This window comes from Notolepis coatsorum (assembly GCF_963971535.1).
Source record: "Notolepis coatsorum genome assembly, chromosome: 3".
Taxonomy (NCBI): domain Eukaryota; kingdom Metazoa; phylum Chordata; class Actinopteri; order Aulopiformes; family Paralepididae; genus Notolepis; species Notolepis coatsorum.
Genome location: NC_140167.1, coordinates 204,432,715 through 204,451,302, shown reverse-complemented (window position 1 = coordinate 204,451,302; position 18,588 = coordinate 204,432,715). Strand labels below are relative to the sequence as shown.

Sequence of the window (18,588 nt, the reverse complement as noted above, 5' to 3'; positions counted from 1 at the left end):
GCCTTAGTCATCGTTGCAGCACTACCTAGCGATACCAGTCTCACGGGGGTTTCATGTTGTATCCGAGCCGGTGCTACTTTCATCAATTCTGCACTTGTCTGGTCTGCCCTTCCTTCACTTTGCTGCACTCGTAATGGATGCGTCTCAAACCCGCCCTCTTTTCTTGATCCTCCAATCACAACTGTTGCTTCCCCCGGTGACGGTTGTGATTGGAGGAACAAGAAAAGAGGGCAGGGTTTGAGATGCGTCAATTGTTCTAATAAGAACCACATTCCCCCCCCCCCCCTCTCAATCAACATTATATTTTTTTTAAGGGATGTTTATTGGGCAAGCATTTAAAATGAAAGGGGCGGTTCACCCAAAATAAAAGCAAACATATTTGTCCTCTTACCTGGATATATATCTCCTTAAATTGGAACTATCTGCCCTAGAGATATCTGCCCTAGAGATGTCTGCCCTAGAGATATCTGCCCTAGAGATGTCTGCCCTAGAGATGTCTGCCCTAGAGATGTCTGCCCTAGAGATGTCTGCACTAGAGATATCTGCCCTAGTGCCCTAGATATATCTGCCCTAGAGATATCTGCCCTAGAGATGTCTGCACTAGAGATGTCTGCACTAGAGATGTCTGCCCTAGAGATGTCTGCACTAGAGATGTCTGCCCTAGAGATGTCTGCACTAGAGATGTCTGCCCTAGAGATATATGCCCTAGTGCCCTAGAGATATCTGCCCTAGAGATATCTGCCCTAGAGATGTCTGCCCTAGAGATATCTGCCCTAGAGATGTCTGCCCTAGAGATGTCTGCACTAGAGATGTCTGCTGTAGAGATATCTGCCCTAGAGATGTCTGCCCTAGAGATGTCTGCACTAGAGATGTCTGCCCTAGAGATGTCTGCACTAGAGATGTCTGCCCTAGAGATGTCTGCCCTAGAGATGTCTGCACTAGAGATGTCTGCCCTAGAGATATCTGCCCTAGAGATGTCTGCACTAGAGATGTCTGCCCTAGAGATGTCTGCACTAGAGATGTCTGCCCTAGAGATATCTGCCCTAGAGATGACTGCACTAGAGATATCTGCCCTAGAGATGTCTGCCCTAGAGATATCTGCCCTAGAGATGTCTGCCCTAGAGATGTCTGCACTAGAGATGTCTGCCCTAGAGATATCTGCCCTAGAGATGTCTGCACTAGATATGTCTGCCCTAGAGATGTCTGCACTAGAGATATCTGCCCTAGAGATGTCTGCCCTAGAGATATCTGCCCTAGAGATGTCTGCCCTAGAGATATCTGCCCTAGTGCCCTAGAGATATCTGCCCTAGAGATATCTGCCCTAGAGATGTCTGCCCTAGAGATATCTGCCCTAGAGATGTCTGCCCTAGAGATGTCTGCACTAGAGATGTCTGCTGTAGAGATATCTGCCCTAGAGATGTCTGCCCTAGAGATGTCTGCACTAGAGATGTCTGCCCTAGAGATGTCTGCACTAGAGATGTCTGCCCTAGAGATGTCTGCCCTAGAGATATCTGCCCTAGAGATGTCTGCACTAGATATGTCTGCCCTAGAGATGTCTGCACTAGAGATATCTGCCCTAGAGATGTCTGCCCTAGAGATGTCTGCACTAGAGATGTCTGCCCTAGAGATATATGCCCTAGTGCCCTAGAGATATCTGCCCTAGAGATATCTGCCCTAGAGATGTCTGCCCTAGAGATATCTGCCCTAGAGATGTCTGCCCTAGAGATGTCTGCACTAGAGATGTCTGCTGTAGAGATATCTGCCCTAGAGATGTCTGCCCTAGAGATGTCTGCACTAGAGATGTCTGCCCTAGAGATGTCTGCACTAGAGATGTCTGCCCTAGAGATGTCTGCCCTAGAGATGTCTGCACTAGAGATGTCTGCCCTAGAGATATCTGCCCTAGAGATGTCTGCACTAGAGATGTCTGCCCTAGAGATGTCTGCACTAGAGATGTCTGCCCTAGAGATATCTGCCCTAGAGATGACTGCACTAGAGATATCTGCCCTAGAGATGTCTGCCCTAGAGATATCTGCCCTAGAGATGTCTGCCCTAGAGATGTCTGCACTAGAGATGTCTGCCCTAGAGATATCTGCCCTAGAGATGTCTGCACTAGATATGTCTGCCCTAGAGATGTCTGCACTAGAGATATCTGCCCTAGAGATGTCTGCCCTAGAGATATCTGCCCTAGAGATGTCTGCCCTAGAGATATCTGCCCTAGTGCCCTAGAGATATCTGCCCTAGAGATGTCTGCCCTAGAGATGTCTGCCCTATAGATATCTGCCCTAGTGCCCTAGAGATATCTGCCATAGAAATGTCTGCCGTAGAGATGTCTGCCCTATAGATATCTGCCCTAGTGCCCTAGAGATATCTGCCCTAGAGATATCTGCCCTAGAGATATCTGCCCTAGAGATATCTGCCCTAGAGATGTCTGCCCTAGAGATGTCTGCCCTAGAGATGTCTGCCCTAGAGATGTCTGCACTAGAGATGTCTGCCCTAGAGATATCTGCCCTAGAGATGACTGCACTAGAGATATCTGCCCTAGAGATGTCTGCCCTAGAGATATCTGCCCTAGAGATGTCTGCCCTAGAGATGTCTGCACTAGAGATGTCTGCCCTAGAGATATCTGCCCTAGAGATGTCTGCACTAGATATGTCTGCCCTAGAGATGTCTGCACTAGAGATATCTGCCCTAGAGATGTCTGCCCTAGAGATATCTGCCCTAGAGATGTCTGCCCTAGAGATATCTGCCCTAGTGCCCTAGAGATATCTGCCCTAGAGATGTCTGCCCTAGAGATGTCTGCCCTATAGATATCTGCCCTAGTGCCCTAGAGATATCTGCCATAGAAATGTCTGCCGTAGAGATGTCTGCCCTATAGATATCTGCCCTAGTGCCCTAGAGATATCTGCCCTAGAGATATCTGCCCCTAGAGAAATCTGCCCTAGAGATGTCTGCCTTAGAGATGTCTGCCCTAGAGATGTCTGCCCTAGAGATGTCTACTGTAGAGATGTCTGCCAGAGATGTCTGCTGTAGAGATACCTGCTGTAGAGATACCTGCTGTAGAAATACCTGCTGTAGAGATGTCTGCTGTAGAGATGTCTGCTGTAGAGATGTCTGCTGTAGAGATGTCTGCTGTAGAGACGTCTGCCATAGAGATGTCTGCTGTAGAGATGTCTGCTGTAGAGATGTCTGATGTAGAGATGTCTGCCCTAGAGATGTCTGCTGTAGAGATGTCTGCTGTAGAGATGTCTGCCCTAGAGATATCTGATGTAGAGATGTCTGCCCTAGAGATATCTGATGTAGAGATATCTGCTGTAGAGATATCTGCTGTAGAGATGTCTGCTGTAGAGATGTCTGCTGTAGAGATGTCTGCTGTAGAGATGTCTGCTGTAGAGATGTCTGCTGTAGAGATGTCTGCCCTAGAGATGTCTGATGTAGAGATATCTGCTGTAGAGATGTCTGCTGTAGAGATATCTGCTGTAGAGATGTCTGCTGTCTGTCGTCACTCCATGGAGCTGAATGTCACAGGGTTTGTGGTGCTTCAAGCATTTGAAAAACCCAAACGGCAATGTCTCTTTCCAGAAATCATGACATAGGGCTGGGCGATATGGCCAAAAATGATATCACGATAACGATATCGATAACAATATCATATCACTCGATATTTGATATTATCGATATTGTTAAGTAAAAAAAAATATATATATATATATATTTTTTTAACAACAGATGTATGTTTATTTTGCAGCAATTCTTTGTCGTTGCCGCCATCTTTAGTGTTACATCCCCTCACACTCCAGTTCTCAGGCTGTAGCTGATTTGAAAGCGAAAGTAAACAGGCTTCTCTGCTGGCTGTGGCTCCAGGGGAGTTGAACAGTTCTGGCTCTGCTAGTTTCTTTTCTATCTTTTGGCGCTTTTTTGGTGGACAAACCACCGTGACTCGTGACTGGAGACTAGCTCTGCTAACACACATAGCCTACTGTGTACAGATGGTTTCAAACTGTATTTTAAATTAGAAAGCAAACAAAATAAATCTCAATTTGGTCAGTATTGTCATTTGGACTTTGCAAAGCCATTACTTTAAGTTGCAGGCAAGAAAGACAAGTCTGTCCACTGTCTCTGGTTTTAAAAGTGCCCTGTTGCAGGTAAAAAAAAATATAAAAATCGTTATTTTTTTCCCGATATCGATTATTAAAATATATCGCGATCATTATCGTTATATCGCCCAGCCCTATGACATGGTTACTATTACGTTACCATTGATTAACATGCAATAGGGGGAGCTCCCGTAGCTCACCGCGTATCTCGGCGCTATTTCGGCGTCGGGGACAACCGTGCTCGTCACGGATCTGGGGTACACTAGTTCGACTCCCGGACTCGCCGTATTTTCTCAGAGTGTCTTCCCCCGATCTATATCCCATTCAACCTGTTTCTGTCGGTCATGCTTGACCAGAAAAAGCAATAAACGCTAAAAAATGAAGTAAAAAAAAAAAAGAAGATTAACATAGAATACTCGTCGCCTGGTATCAATGGAACATAATGTGAAACAGTAGCCAAAAGTAACAAAAAGGTTTTTTAATGATAATTACCGTCTGGTTTGAGGGGGCAGGAATCAAATAAAAGGATAACAAACAAACAAATGACAGGACTGTGCGAACAGGATCAGCCACCGAACACAGGGGAGAACAGCACAGATATCCACAAGGGGATGACGAGAACAAGAAACACGTGGGCCGATTTACAAATGGATACACCTGGGAGGGAAACAAACAAAGAACTACAGGAAGTCAAACAAGGAACTACAACTAAGGCACAGGACAGGGAACACAATACAAAACACTGGAGAACACGGAGATCAAGATTACATGAACACAAGATACATGGAACAGACGAACAACAGGGATACAAATATACCCACACAACAGTTACTCAAGAGAATACTCAGACCTTGTTGTGAACAGTTTCATTGATAACCATTTAGTACATATAGTTCATATATATATATATATATATATATATATATATATATATATATTAGGGATGCTCGATATTGGCTTTTTTACCGATACCGATATTCCGATATTGTCCAACTCTTAATTTCGATACCGATACCGATACCGATATCAACCGATACCGATATATGCAGGGTTTCCCCCCAAAAAAACAGAATAATTTCAGGTAATTAATAATTTCACTGGATGCATTCAAAAGGCTTTCTAAATGTAAGCATTATCTGTGCAAAATATGATAATTAAAAAAGTAAAAATTAACATTACATATCTCTTGTTGTTGAATTAAACCAACATGCATACTTTTGACAATAAATAAAATAAGAATTGGTTCTTACTTGCTTGCCTGGGTAAATAAAGGTTAAATAAATGTAAAAAAAAAAAAAAAAAAAAAATTCTTTTACCGATACCGATATTTTCCGATATCACATTTTACTGCCGATATCGGCCGATAATATCGGTCGGCCGATAATATCGGACATCCCTAATATATATATATATATATATATATATATATATATATATATATATATATATATATATATATATATATATATATATATATATATTAGTTCCTGCCAAATTGGCTAGTAACATTCACAGACTTATCAGACACAGCTAAAATGAACCACAGTTTGACTCTCTGTAGTTGCAGGCCCAGCTCACACAGTATGATTGAAGCAGAGTACTGTATGTCCTCCTACTGTACATCCTCCAGCCAGCCTCCATATTGCTTCTTTATGACTTCAGCCCCCCCCCTGCTTTATATGCAGCACGCGGAGCCGCAGACGTTTTTCACACATCACAAGGCTCTGATGGTCCGCCATAAAGCAGACCAGGCCAGCTATGTCAGCGAGCTAGTGGGATCATTCTTTGTCACGCCGGCCCCCTGACCAGACACGGACCTCTCGCTATACGCCTGCGCCTCGTTAGCTTTTAGAGGTCACATATAGTGGATGGCACTGGTTATGGAGCACTTTCACTAAGTTAGCATTAAAGGCACATTCCCCCTGCGTGTCCAGAATGGCCCCTGTTCCGTGAGGTGACGCGTGGGATAAGGAGCGTTTTTGAAAACGGAACCTACAGTCGCTCTGTTGAGTTGCCAGGCGTGGATTGTGTTCTCTTTAAAAATCACTTTCAATAAAAAAAAATAAAAACTATAAAGGTCTCTACTACAAAAAGTATCTGTCTGTCTGCATTTGGCCAGATGGTGGCGTGTAGGCCTGTCCCCGACTAAGGATTTGTATAGTCGAATTTGATTGGCCGAAATTTGGCGATAGTCGACTGTATTCTATTTCTATTTGGGGGGGGGGGGGGGGGGGGATCATTCCATTTGGGCTGTGGGGGGTGCTTAATGTCTGAAGGAGTCGACTGAAGGCTTCTTGTCCTCTGCGAAAGCATGCAATTGGTCCACTGATGGATACACCTTGATATGTGTAGTGTGTGAAATCCTCTTTCAGTGCCTCTGTGCCTGTTTTTTTAGGCAGTTATCCTCGCTGGTATGCGCGCCATTAGCGTTAGCCACGCTTGTAGACCTCTTTGCTTTTGTAAAGAATGATTTATAAAATTTAAAAAAAAGTTATCTTTTTTTATAATTGGTTTGCATTCGACTAAGAGGTTGGCAGTCGACTACGGCTCCTTTTGATCGATCTATCGACTATTCCACTAATCGAGGTCAGCCCTAGTGGCGTTATACTGTGCGTCTATCCTTTATATATCTCGAGAACCGTTCATCCGATCAACTTCACGCTTGGCTGGTGTATTGCTGAGGAACCTGGGGAGGGCAGTGTTGAATATGTTACGAATTTGGCCTGTTGGTGGCGCTATAGGTCTGTCCTTCGCATATCTCCAGAATGGTTCATTCGAGCGGTTCTCGAGGACGCTGCAAGCAGGGCTATACGATTGGCTCTGAACGGGCAACCTCAGGAACCTAGCATGTCTTTTTTTTACCATGCATATCTTGTGTCTTATCTATTTTATTTTTTCTATGCCTATTTTATTCCTTTTTATTATTGTATTTTGCACAATCAATGCGAGCATGACCACCCGCATTTCACTGTATGCCCTGGTATGTATGTGACAAATAAACCTCTTGATTCTTGATTCTTGATTATTTATTTTTACCGGCTCATATTGTTCTTCCACTCTTAACACATTGGTTGCCATTGATGAATGACGAATTATCGCTTGGTTGCCACCACTCTAATCAATGAGAGGACGAGCACAATTGCGAATGCTTAAACTACATCTTAAATTATGGCTATGGGTCTAAAACACTCCTCGCTTATCAATGACTTGCTTGCAGTCGACATGTACAAAACGGATTGTTTTTTCATCAGTACATTTCCCTTTTATACCGTTTTGAATACGAGTATAGTTTTGGAAATTTCTAGAAAGAAAAAAAGATTCTGCAGTAATAGCCATTTACTGGAATACACACAACACGTTGTCATTTTCCGGCTGATTTATGAATCGTTTTCAAATAAACGCTAGATTATCGATAGTATATGTGTACTTATGCACGCTAGAGAAGCGGGCTGAAAAATCTATTATCTATGCCGTGCCTGGCGCTAACGTTACGCACACACTGTACACACAGAGGAGACACGTTGTGAACGCTGTGAAAAAAAAACTCTGATTAACCCAATACTGGTAAAATAAAGTCCTTACCTCAGATCAGATGTTCTGCAAAAAGATTAATCCAATTCCTGATCGCCATTCCAAATATCGATCGTGTTTATTGATCCAACGTTATACCTCGAAACACATAATCGACGCTTCTTCCAGTGCCATCAATGAATGCAATAGTCTCAGGTTACATGCCTCAGAAGTAAAATGTGAGCCCGGAGTATTTTTTTTCTGATGCATTCCCATCGACTCCATTCCAATGGGTGCAATACCATCCGGGAGACGATAGGGGGCGGTATTTGCCATTTTCGAGCTCAGAGCCAGTCCCAATGATAACATGAGGCTGGATGGATGAAAAATGAATGGATATCGCTAATAAAAGAAATAACGATTAAATAACTAGATGTCTCGTCATTGGCACTCAACGCATGGCGGCCAACAACGAGATTTCTCGTCGTTGGCACCCAATGTGTTAATAGTCACAGGATTTTAACGATGGCATCTTTTAAAGCGAGGGGTACGAGTGTGGCCCGGCTGGCGATGGCCAACACACATCACTCTCTTCAGAATGCGCTCTTAGTGTTATGAGCACTTTACTCGTGCTTTATGATTTGCGTCTCACCTTGATTATACAGCGGCGCGTGTGGGCTCCCTTCCCAGCCGGCCCGAATTAAAGTGAGAGGCGAACCGAGCCCTCGACTTGAAAGCACTGCCACTGGATAGTTACCCTAAGTGTTGTAATTAATATTTTCCAATGCAGATCAATGTGCCGTGTATCGTTAGCCTGTCTCCTGGAAAACCTCGTATCTGAAGATTTATGTTCCTTCTTTACCGATACCTGCCACCGGGGACGCGCCGACGCCACTCTCTCCAGAGTACTGAAGCCAGGTCCACTCCATTAGCAGTGTATGGATTTGGTGCCGTTCCGTTTGGGGTCACCTGGACAAACAATGATCGAGATGGAATCCATTTTGTACCATTAGAGATGTATTAACACGTTTTCTGTGTCGAAAAAATCCACAAAATCGAAGTGGGTTTACTTTTGTCTTGACAAACGACACGTGGGACTTGGTTTGGGGCTTTAGTGGGAAAGCTCCAGCTCCAGATACAGATACTGATACTGATACTCAGCCTGGTGTCTGACTGGGTCTGTGACCTGTGGAGAGGAATGCATGGCCCCTGCACCAGTGGCTTTACAGTGTGGTGGGATTCATTATGATTAAGAGATGAATTATGCGCGTGATCAAATCATCTTGGTTTATATATACACATGTATTTGTTAAAATATGGTAAATCGAATACAAGTTAGTTTAGGAGGTTTAGTAAGAGGACTTTCTCTGGCCAGGAGAATTCAAGATTCAAGAGATTTATTTGTCACATACAGTACATACACGAGACATGTAGTGGCCATGCCCGCCTTGATTGTGCAAAAACATACAAATAATAATAGAATAAAATAGACATGATAAAAGTACTAAGATAAAAATACAATACAATGCTATTGGGTCGAGCTCCCTGACTTTCTTGTCAGTTCAGTTCAGTTTAATTGTATCCCTGACAAAGGAAGGGGGCGGGGGAAGGGATTGACCAGGTGATGGGGTGATGGGGTGAGGGCACAGGAAGGGGGCAGGAAGGTGTTAACAAAAGGCCATGGAAGGAATTGTCCACAGTATACAGTACTGTTCAAGATATTCCTTTATTGATCCCCTTGAGGAAATGCAGGCATCATAGCAGCAGGGGGGGGGGGGGGGTACAGGTATGGGCAGGGTAATAGTAGGATACTTAAATATAGGCAATAGCATTATAGTACAGTAGAAAATAAAAAATAAGCAGTGTAAACAATATAATGAACTTTCAGGGTGCATCATGACTGTGTCCCTGGACATAAGGACATGTTCCTGTTTACACACTTCTATATAGGTAGCCTCGACTTCTTGTGTTTTAATGTGTGTCTCTCCCAGGGTTTCGGTGACGGCTCCATCCTACCAGAGGACCTTCGACGACATGCACAGGAGCAGGAGCAGGAGGAGGAAGAGGAGGAGGAGGAGGAGGAGGAGCCGGAGCTCATCCTGGACGGGGGCCTCCCTCGCTACGCCTCGCCTCTGACCTCCAACCTCGTTGATCTGACCCCGACCACCACCCCCAGCCCCCTCCTACCCGGGGAGGGCAGAGAGATGGCTGTGGACGACGATGAGGAGGAGGAGGAGGAGGAGGAGGGGGGGAAGGAAGTGGTGGAGGTGGTGGAGGAGGGCGAGAGGGGAGGGTCCTACCCCAGGAAAGCCCCTCCGTCGTGGGAGGAGCTGGAGCCCATGCAACCTCCTGCTCCGCTGCTCACCCCCTCCAGCCTCCGCGGGGAAACGGAGGAGGTGAGTCTCAGTGGGAGGAGGTGACGACAGGACAGTAGTTATGAGGAGGTGAGATACAGGAGTCTCAGAGGGAGGAGGTCACCACAGGACATTAGTTATGAGGAGGTGAGATACAGGAGTCTCAGTGGGAGGAGGTTACAGGACATTAGTTATGAGGAGGTGAGATACAGGAGTCTCAGAGGGAGGAGGTCACCACAGGACATTAGTTATGAGGAGGTGAGATACAGGAGTCTCAGTGGGAGGAGGTCACCACAGGACATTAGTTATGAGGAGGTGAGATACAGGAGTCTCAGAGGGAGGAGGTCACCACAGGACAGTAGTTATGAGGAGGTGAGATACAGGAGTCTCAGAGGGAGGAGGTCACCACAGGACAGTAGTTATGAGGAGGTGAGATATAGGAGTCTCAGAGGGAGGAGGTCACCTCAGGACATTAGTTATGAGGAGGTGAGATACAGGAGTCTCAGAGGGAGGAGGTTACAGGACAGTAGTTATGAGGAGGTGAGATACAGGAGTCTCAGAGGGAGGAGGTTACAGGACAGTAGTTATGAGGAGGTGAGATACAGGAGTCTCAGAGGGAGGAGGTCACCACAGGACAGTAGTTATGAGGAGGTGAGATACAGGAGTCTCAGAGGGAGGAGGTCACCACAGGACATTAGTTATGAGGAGGTGAGATACAGGAGTCTCAGAGGGAGGAGGTTACAGGACATTAGTTATGAGGAGGTGAGATACAGGAGTCTCAGAGGGAGGAGGTCACCACAGGACAGTAGTTATGAGGAGGTGAGATACAGGAGTCTCAGTGGGAGGAGGTCACCACAGGACATTAGTTATGAGGAGGTGAGATACAGGAGTCTCAGAGGGAGGAGGTCACCACAGGACATTAGTTATGAGGAGGTGAGATACAGGAGTCTCAGAGGGAGGAGGTTACCACAGGACATTAGTTATGAGGAGGTGAGATACAGGAGTCTCAGAGGGAGGAGGTCACCACAGGACATTAGTTATGAGGAGGTGAGATACAGGAGTCTCAGAGGGAGGAGGTCACCACAGGACATTAGTTATGAGGAGGTGAGATACAGGAGTCTCAGAGGGAGGAGGTCACCACAGGACATTAGTTATGAGGAGGTGAGATACAGGAGTCTCAGAGGGAGGAGGTCACCACAGGACATTAGTTATGAGGAGGTGAGATACAGGAGTCTCAGAGGGAGGAGGTCACCACAGGACATTAGTTATGAGGAGGTGAGATACAGGAGTCTCAGAGGGAGGAGGTCACCACAGGACATTAGTTATGAGGAGGTGAGATACAGGAGTCTCAGTGGGAGGAGGTCACCACAGGACAGTAGTTATGAGGAGGTGAGATACAGGAGTCTCAGTGGGAGGAGGTCACCACAGGACAGTAGTTATGAGGAGGTGAGATACAGGAGTCTCAGAGGGAGGAGGTCACCACAGGACATTAGTTATGAGGAGGTGAGATACAGGAGTCTCAGAGGGAGGAGGTCACCACAGGACAGTAGTTATGAGGAGGTGAGATACAGGAGTCTCAGAGGGAGGAGGTCACCACAGGACATTAGTTATGAGGAGGTGAGATACAGGAGTCTCAGAGGGAGGAGGTCACCACAGGACATTAGTTATGAGGAGGTGAGATACAGGAGTCTCAGAGGGAGGAGGTCACCACAGGACAGTAGTTATGAGGAGGTGAGATACAGGAGTCTCAGAGGGAGGAGGTCACCACAGGACAGTAGTTATGAGGAGGTGAGATACAGGAGTCTCAGTGGGAGGAGGTCACCACAGGACAGTAGTTATGAGGAGGTGAGATACAGGAGTCTCAGTGGGAGGAGGTCACCACAGGACATTAGTTATGAGGAGGTGAGATACAGGAGTCTCAGAGGGAGGAGGTCACCACAGGACATTAGTTATGAGGAGGTGAGATACAGGAGTCTCAGTGGGAGGAGGTCACCACAGGACATTAGTTATGAGGAGGTGAGATACAGGAGTCTCAGAGGGAGGAGGTTACAGGACAGTAGTTATGAGGAGGTGAGATACAGGAGTCTCAGAGGGAGGAGGTCACCACAGGACATTAGTTATGAGGAGGTGAGATACAGGAGTCTCAGAGGGAGGAGGTCACCACAGGACATTAGTTATGAGGAGGTGAGATACAGGAGTCTCAGAGGGAGGAGGTCACCACAGGACAGTAGTTATGAGGAGGTGAGATACAGGAGTCTCAGAGGGAGGAGGTCACCACAGGACAGTAGTTATGAGGAGGTGAGATACAGGAGTCTCAGTGGGAGGAGGTCACCACAGGACAGTAGTTATGAGGAGGTGAGATACAGGAGTCTCAGTGGGAGGAGGTCACCACAGGACAGTAGTTATGAGGAGGTGAGATACAGGAGTCTCAGAGGGAGGAGGTTACCACAGGACATTAGTTATGAGGAGGTGAGATACAGGAGTCTCAGAGGGAGGAGGTTACAGGACAGTAGTTATGAGGAGGTGAGATACAGGAGTCTCAGAGGGAGGAGGTTACAGGACATTAGTTATGAGGAGGTGAGATACAGGAGTCTCAGAGGGAGGAGGTCACCACAGGACATTAGTTATGAGGAGGTGAGATACAGGAGTCTCAGAGGGAGGAGGTCACCACAGGACATTAGTTATGAGGAGGTGAGATACAGGAGTCTCAGAGGGAGGAGGTCACCACAGGACAGTAGTTATGAGGAGGTGAGATACAGGAGTCTCAGAGGGAGGAGGTCACCACAGGACATTAGTTATGAGGAGGTGAGATACAGGAGTCTCAGAGGGAGGAGGTTACCACAGGACAGTAGTTATGAGGAGGTGAGATACAGGAGTCTCAGAGGGAGGAGGTCACCACAGGACAGTAGTTATGAGGAGGTGAGATACAGGAGTCTCAGAGGGAGGAGGTCACCACAGGACATTAGTTATGAGGAGGTGAGATACAGGAGTCTCAGTGGGAGGAGGTCACCACAGGACATTAGTTATGAGGAGGTGAGATACAGGAGTCTCAGAGGGAGGAGGTCACCACAGGACATTAGTTATGAGGAGGTGAGATACAGGAGTCTCAGAGGGAGGAGGTCACCACAGGACAGTAGTTATGAGGAGGTGAGATACAGGAGTCTCAGAGGGAGGAGGTCACCACAGGACAGTAGTTATGAGGAGGTGAGATACAGGAGTCTCAGAGGGAGGAGGTCACCACAGGACAGTAGTTATGAGGAGGTGAGATACAGGAGTCTCAGAGGGAGGAGGTCACCACAGGACATTAGTTATGAGGAGGTGAGATACAGGAGTCTCAGAGGGAGGAGGTTACAGGACAGTAGTTATGAGGAGGTGAGATACAGGAGTCTCAGAGGGAGGAGGTCACCACAGGACATTAGTTATGAGGAGGTGAGATACAGGAGTCTCAGAGGGAGGAGGTCACCACAGGACATTAGTTATGAGGAGGTGAGATACAGGAGTCTCAGAGGGAGGAGGTCACCACAGGACATTAGTTATGAGGAGGTGAGATACAGGAGTCTCAGAGGGAGGAGGTCACCACAGGACAGTAGTTATGAGGAGGTGAGATACAGGAGTCTCAGAGGGAGGAGGTCACCACAGGACAGTAGTTATGAGGAGGTGAGATACAGGAGTCTCAGAGGGAGGAGGTCACCACAGGACAGTAGTTATGAGGAGGTGAGATACAGGAGTCTCAGAGGGAGGAGGTCACCACAGGACAGTAGTTATGAGGAGGTGAGATACAGGAGTCTCAGAGGGAGGAGGTCACCACAGGACAGTAGTTATGAGGAGGTGAGATACAGGAGTCTCAGAGGGAGGAGGTCACCACAGGACAGTAGTTATGAGGAGGTGAGATACAGGAGTCTCAGAGGGAGGAGGTCACCACAGGACAGTAGTTATGAGGAGGTGAGATACAGGAGTCTCAGAGGGAGGAGGTCACCACAGGACAGTAGTTATGAGGAGGTGAGATACAGGAGTCTCAGAGGGAGGAGGTCACCACAGGACAGTAGTTATGAGGAGGTGAGATACAGGAGTCTCAGAGGGAGGAGGTCACCACAGGACATTAGTTATGAGGAGGTGAGATACAGGAGTCTCAGAGGGAGGATGTCACCACAGGACATTAGTTATGAGGAGGTGAGATATAGGAGTCTCAGAGGGAGGAGGTCACCACAGGACAGTAGTTATGAGGAGGTGAGATACAGGAGTCTCAGAGGGAGGAGGTCACCACAGGACAGTAGTTATGAGGAGGTGAGATACAGGAGTCTCAGAGGGAGGAGGTTACAGGACAGTAGTTATGAGGAGGTGAGATACAGGAGTCTCAGAGGGAGGAGGTCACCACAGGACATTAGTTATGAGGAGGTGAGATACAGGAGTCTCAGTGGGAGGAGGTCACCACAGGACATTAGTTATGAGGAGGTGAGATATAGGAGTCTCAGAGGGAGGAGGTTACAGGACAGTAGTTATGAGGAGGTGAGATACAGGAGTCTCAGAGGGAGGAGGTCACCACAGGACATTAGTTATGAGGAGGTGAGATACAGGAGTCTCAGAGGGAGGAGGTCACCACAGGACATTAGTTATGAGGAGGTGAGATACAGGAGTCTCAGAGGGAGGAGGTCACCACAGGACAGTAGTTATGAGGAGGTGAGATACAGGAGTCTCAGTGGGAGGAGGTCACCACAGGACATTAGTTATGAGGAGGTGAGATACAGGAGTCTCAGTGGGAGGAGGTCACCACAGGACATTAGTTATGAGGAGGTGAGATATAGGAGTCTCAGAGGGAGGAGGTCACCACAGGACATTAGTTATGAGGAGGTGAGATACAGGAGTCTCAGAGGGAGGAGGTCACCACAGGACAGTAGTTATGAGGAGGTGAGATACAGGAGTCTCAGAGGGAGGAGGTCACCACAGGACAGTAGTTATGAGGAGGTGAGATACAGGAGTCTCAGTGGGAGGAGGTCACCACAGGACAGTAGTTATGAGGAGGTGAGATACAGGAGTCTCAGAGGGAGGAGGTCACCACAGGACAGTAGTTATGAGGAGGTGAGATACAGGAGTCTCAGAGGGAGGAGGTCACCACAGGACATTAGTTATGAGGAGGTGAGATACAGGAGTCTCAGTGGGAGGAGGTCACCACAGGACAGTAGTTATGAGGAGGTGAGATACAGGAGTCTCAGAGGGAGGAGGTCACCACAGGACATTAGTTATGAGGAGGTGAGATATAGGAGTCTCAGAGGGAGGAGGTCACCACAGGACAGTAGTTATGAGGATGTGAGATATAGGAGTCTCAGAGGGAGGAGGTCACCACAGGACATTAGTTATGAGGAGGTGAGATATAGGAGTCTCAGTGGGAGGAGGTCACCACAGGACATTAGTTATGAGGAGGTGAGATACAGGAGTCTCAGAGGGAGGAGGTCACCACAGGACAGTAGTTATGAGGTGTTTTACAGACGGGATGAACATTCATTATACAGAAGATGAAGGGTGTGGGGATGGGCATGAGTAATAGATTAATCGATTACTCGTAGCTATGAGAAAAATCGATCTTAAATTATTAATAATTTTTATGGGGAAAAAAATATATATTTTTACATATTTGTTTCACATGTATGTGTACGATTATAACTGTTTGTTGGTTTCCTTAAACATATACGTGAATGAACAAAATTAAGTTTAAAAATAAATACAAAAAAATATATATATATATTCAAACATTTTACTTTTTTTAACGTTTTTTTCCCCCTTTTCGAGTAATACACGATCACTCTAGTATAGCATGCGATCAATCGATCTGGATTTTATTTAAAATGCCCATCCCTAGAAGGGTGTTGTTAGATGTGTTTTCCTCCCGCCTCCCTCCACAGTGACTTGTGGCCAGTTGGAGCTGGAAGATGACTCTGCTCTTCTCTCTCTAGGCTGGGAGAGACCGGGAGGAGGAGGAGGAGGAGGAGGAGGAGGAGGAGGATGAAGTCAGCCAGAGAGAGGTGGAGGACGAACTGGCTCTCGGTAAGCGTGTGTGTTTAGGGGTGTAACGATGCATCGATTAATCGAAATGCATCGATTCTAATGTGTTAGAATCGATTATAATCTAAATTAATCTAAATAAAATTGGGGCGGCTACGTGGCGTAGTGGGCAAGTCGCTCGCCACGAATGACGGAGACGCTGGGCTTGCCTGTTCGAGCCCAGCGCTCCACATTGCTTTCAGTTTAGCTGGTCGTCCGTACTAATACACATTGGCCGTATTAGGGGGTGGGAAACTGATGGGTGGGGATCTGGCGTTGTGGACAGCGACTCCTACAGGTCGGTTGGTGCGCCTGCGCAGTAGAATCAGGAAGTGTCGGGGGCAGTGTGAGCCTCCCACGCGTTACTCCTCGCCACTGAGAGATCGAGCTGCGCAGGTGAAAAGATGCGACTGCTGTTACCTCAAGTACCGGAGGGGACTTGTGCTATGTATGACTTAGTCCACATTGCAGCCGGCTTGTGGGAGGCAAGAAACAGCGTTCGTGACAGGGGAGGGTTGAATTGGATGATACGAAATTGGGATGGGAGAAAATATAGAAAAATGGGAGAAAAAGTGAATAATTTATTTTTTATTTAAATAAATTTTATTTTTTATTATTTTTCTTATTATTTGTTTAATGTTTTTTTTTGTGTGTATTGTTTTTATTGACCTATAGTCCATTCATGCTGAGTGAATCAGTTCCCCCAGCCACATTTGTGTATTCAACATTATTTGGGGAATTAACTGATCATTACCTAGTGTGCACCTGACTGTGTGTGTGTGTGCATGTTGACCTTCATTTTTGTGCATTTTGGCGGCGACAGTGGCTCAGGAGGTAGAGCGGTCGTCTGGTAATCGGAAGGTTCCCGGTTCTATTCCCCACACTCCTTCTGGGGCAGCATGTCGAAGTGTCCTTGAGCGAGACTCTTAACCCCCTAACTCCCACCATACAAAACGTCCAGATGTCAGCTTGTACATACAGCAACCATTCGTTAAAGGGGCATTTCACCCGTAATTCTGAATTCTGACCTTGTATTTCCTGCCAGGTGTTAGTGTAGTTGTAGATACTCCTAGACAGAGTCTATGGTTCATCAGATGTTGTGTTATAACACTTGTTTTGATTTGAGCTTTTAAAAAGACACTATTGATTAAGTATGTAAAGTAGGGATGTTCGATATTGGCTTTTTTACCGATATCCGATATACCGATATTGTCCAACTCATAATTTCCGATACCGATATCAACCGATACCAACCGATACCGATATATGCGCCCCCCCCCCCCCCCCCCCCCCAAAACGGAATCATTTCAGGTAATTAACATTACATATCTCTTGTCGTGGAATTAACACAACATTATGCATACTTTTGACAATAAATCAAATCTGAATTTGTTCTTACTTGCTTGCCTGGGTAAATAAAGGTTAAATAAATGTAAAAAAAAATATAAATAATTTTTTTTTGAATACCGATAATTTCCGATGTCACATTTTAATGCCAATATCCCTAATTTAAAGCATCACCTGGAGGACAGATCCCAGCTCTCAAACCAAGTGCATTCAAACCGGTTCACACTTTTGGGGATATATCGGCAGTAGCACCCTCTCAGAGTGGATGATATATCGGCAGTAGCACCCTCTCAGAGGGGATGATATATCGGCAGTAGCACCCTCTCAGAGTGGATGATATATCGGCAGTAGCACCCTCTCAGATTGGATGATATATCGGCAGTAGCACCCTCTCAGAGTGGATGATATATCGGCAGTAGCACCCTCTCAGAGTGGATGATATATCGGCAGTAGCACCCTCTCAGAGTGGATGATATATCGGCAGTAGCACCCTCTCAGAGTGGATGATATATCGGCAGTAGCACCCTCTCAGAGTGGATGATATATCGGCAGTAGCACCCTCTCAGAGTGGATGATATATCGGCAGTAGCACCCTCTGGATGTGTGTCTGACCACTGACTGGCATTTTTCAAAAGTTGGCGTGTTAACCCTTTCACTGCCACACGACAGCCGGTTAACCCTTTCACTGTGACAATACAGAAGGTTAGCCCTTTACTATCACACAACCGACGGCGATGCGTCAGTGAAGGAATAAAGGTGCTGCTTAGGTAAGTGCAGAGTCCGTGAGGAAAGGAGAGCGACACTCTATCCATAAAAAAAAAATCCACTTTATTCCAGTTAGAAGAACAGTGATGTTTTCATTTGCTGGTACCTTTGTCAAGACGACTTCATCATGTCGAATGAAGGTCCCAGTGACCAGAACGTCACAGCTTTAAGCAGAATAAAGTGGATTTTTAATGGATACTAGTGTCAAGCTTCTCCCGCCATGGACTCTTATGTAGCAGGGTTTACAACATGTGACGCGCCGCGGTCTAGGCAGCCTCATCTCGGCGGAGAGGATTCTTCAGAAATGCCGAAAACGTTGCACGATTCAGAAATGGGTCAAACGGGAGATATTCGCAATTTCTAGTGCTTTGAAATGTTTTTTATATTGCAGAGTTGATTTTGCACAAAAAAACAAAACAAAAACACATACTACTACGGTAATATATATATATTTTTTTATATATATTCGAATTTTATTTTCA

At 46.2% G+C, this 18,588-nt stretch overlaps 1 protein-coding gene across 1 annotated transcript in view; it reads left to right on the top strand.

Moving 5' to 3' along the window:
• patj (PATJ crumbs cell polarity complex component) overlaps positions 1-18,588 on the top strand; it is a gene marked incomplete at its 3' end in the record, with an annotated part of 330,847 nt that overhangs the window by 258,741 nt on the left and 53,518 nt on the right. The window contains 1 exon segment of the mRNA XM_084311517.1: positions 9,596-10,000. Within this exon segment, the coding sequence (XP_084167643.1) occupies positions 9,596-10,000 (405 nt within the window).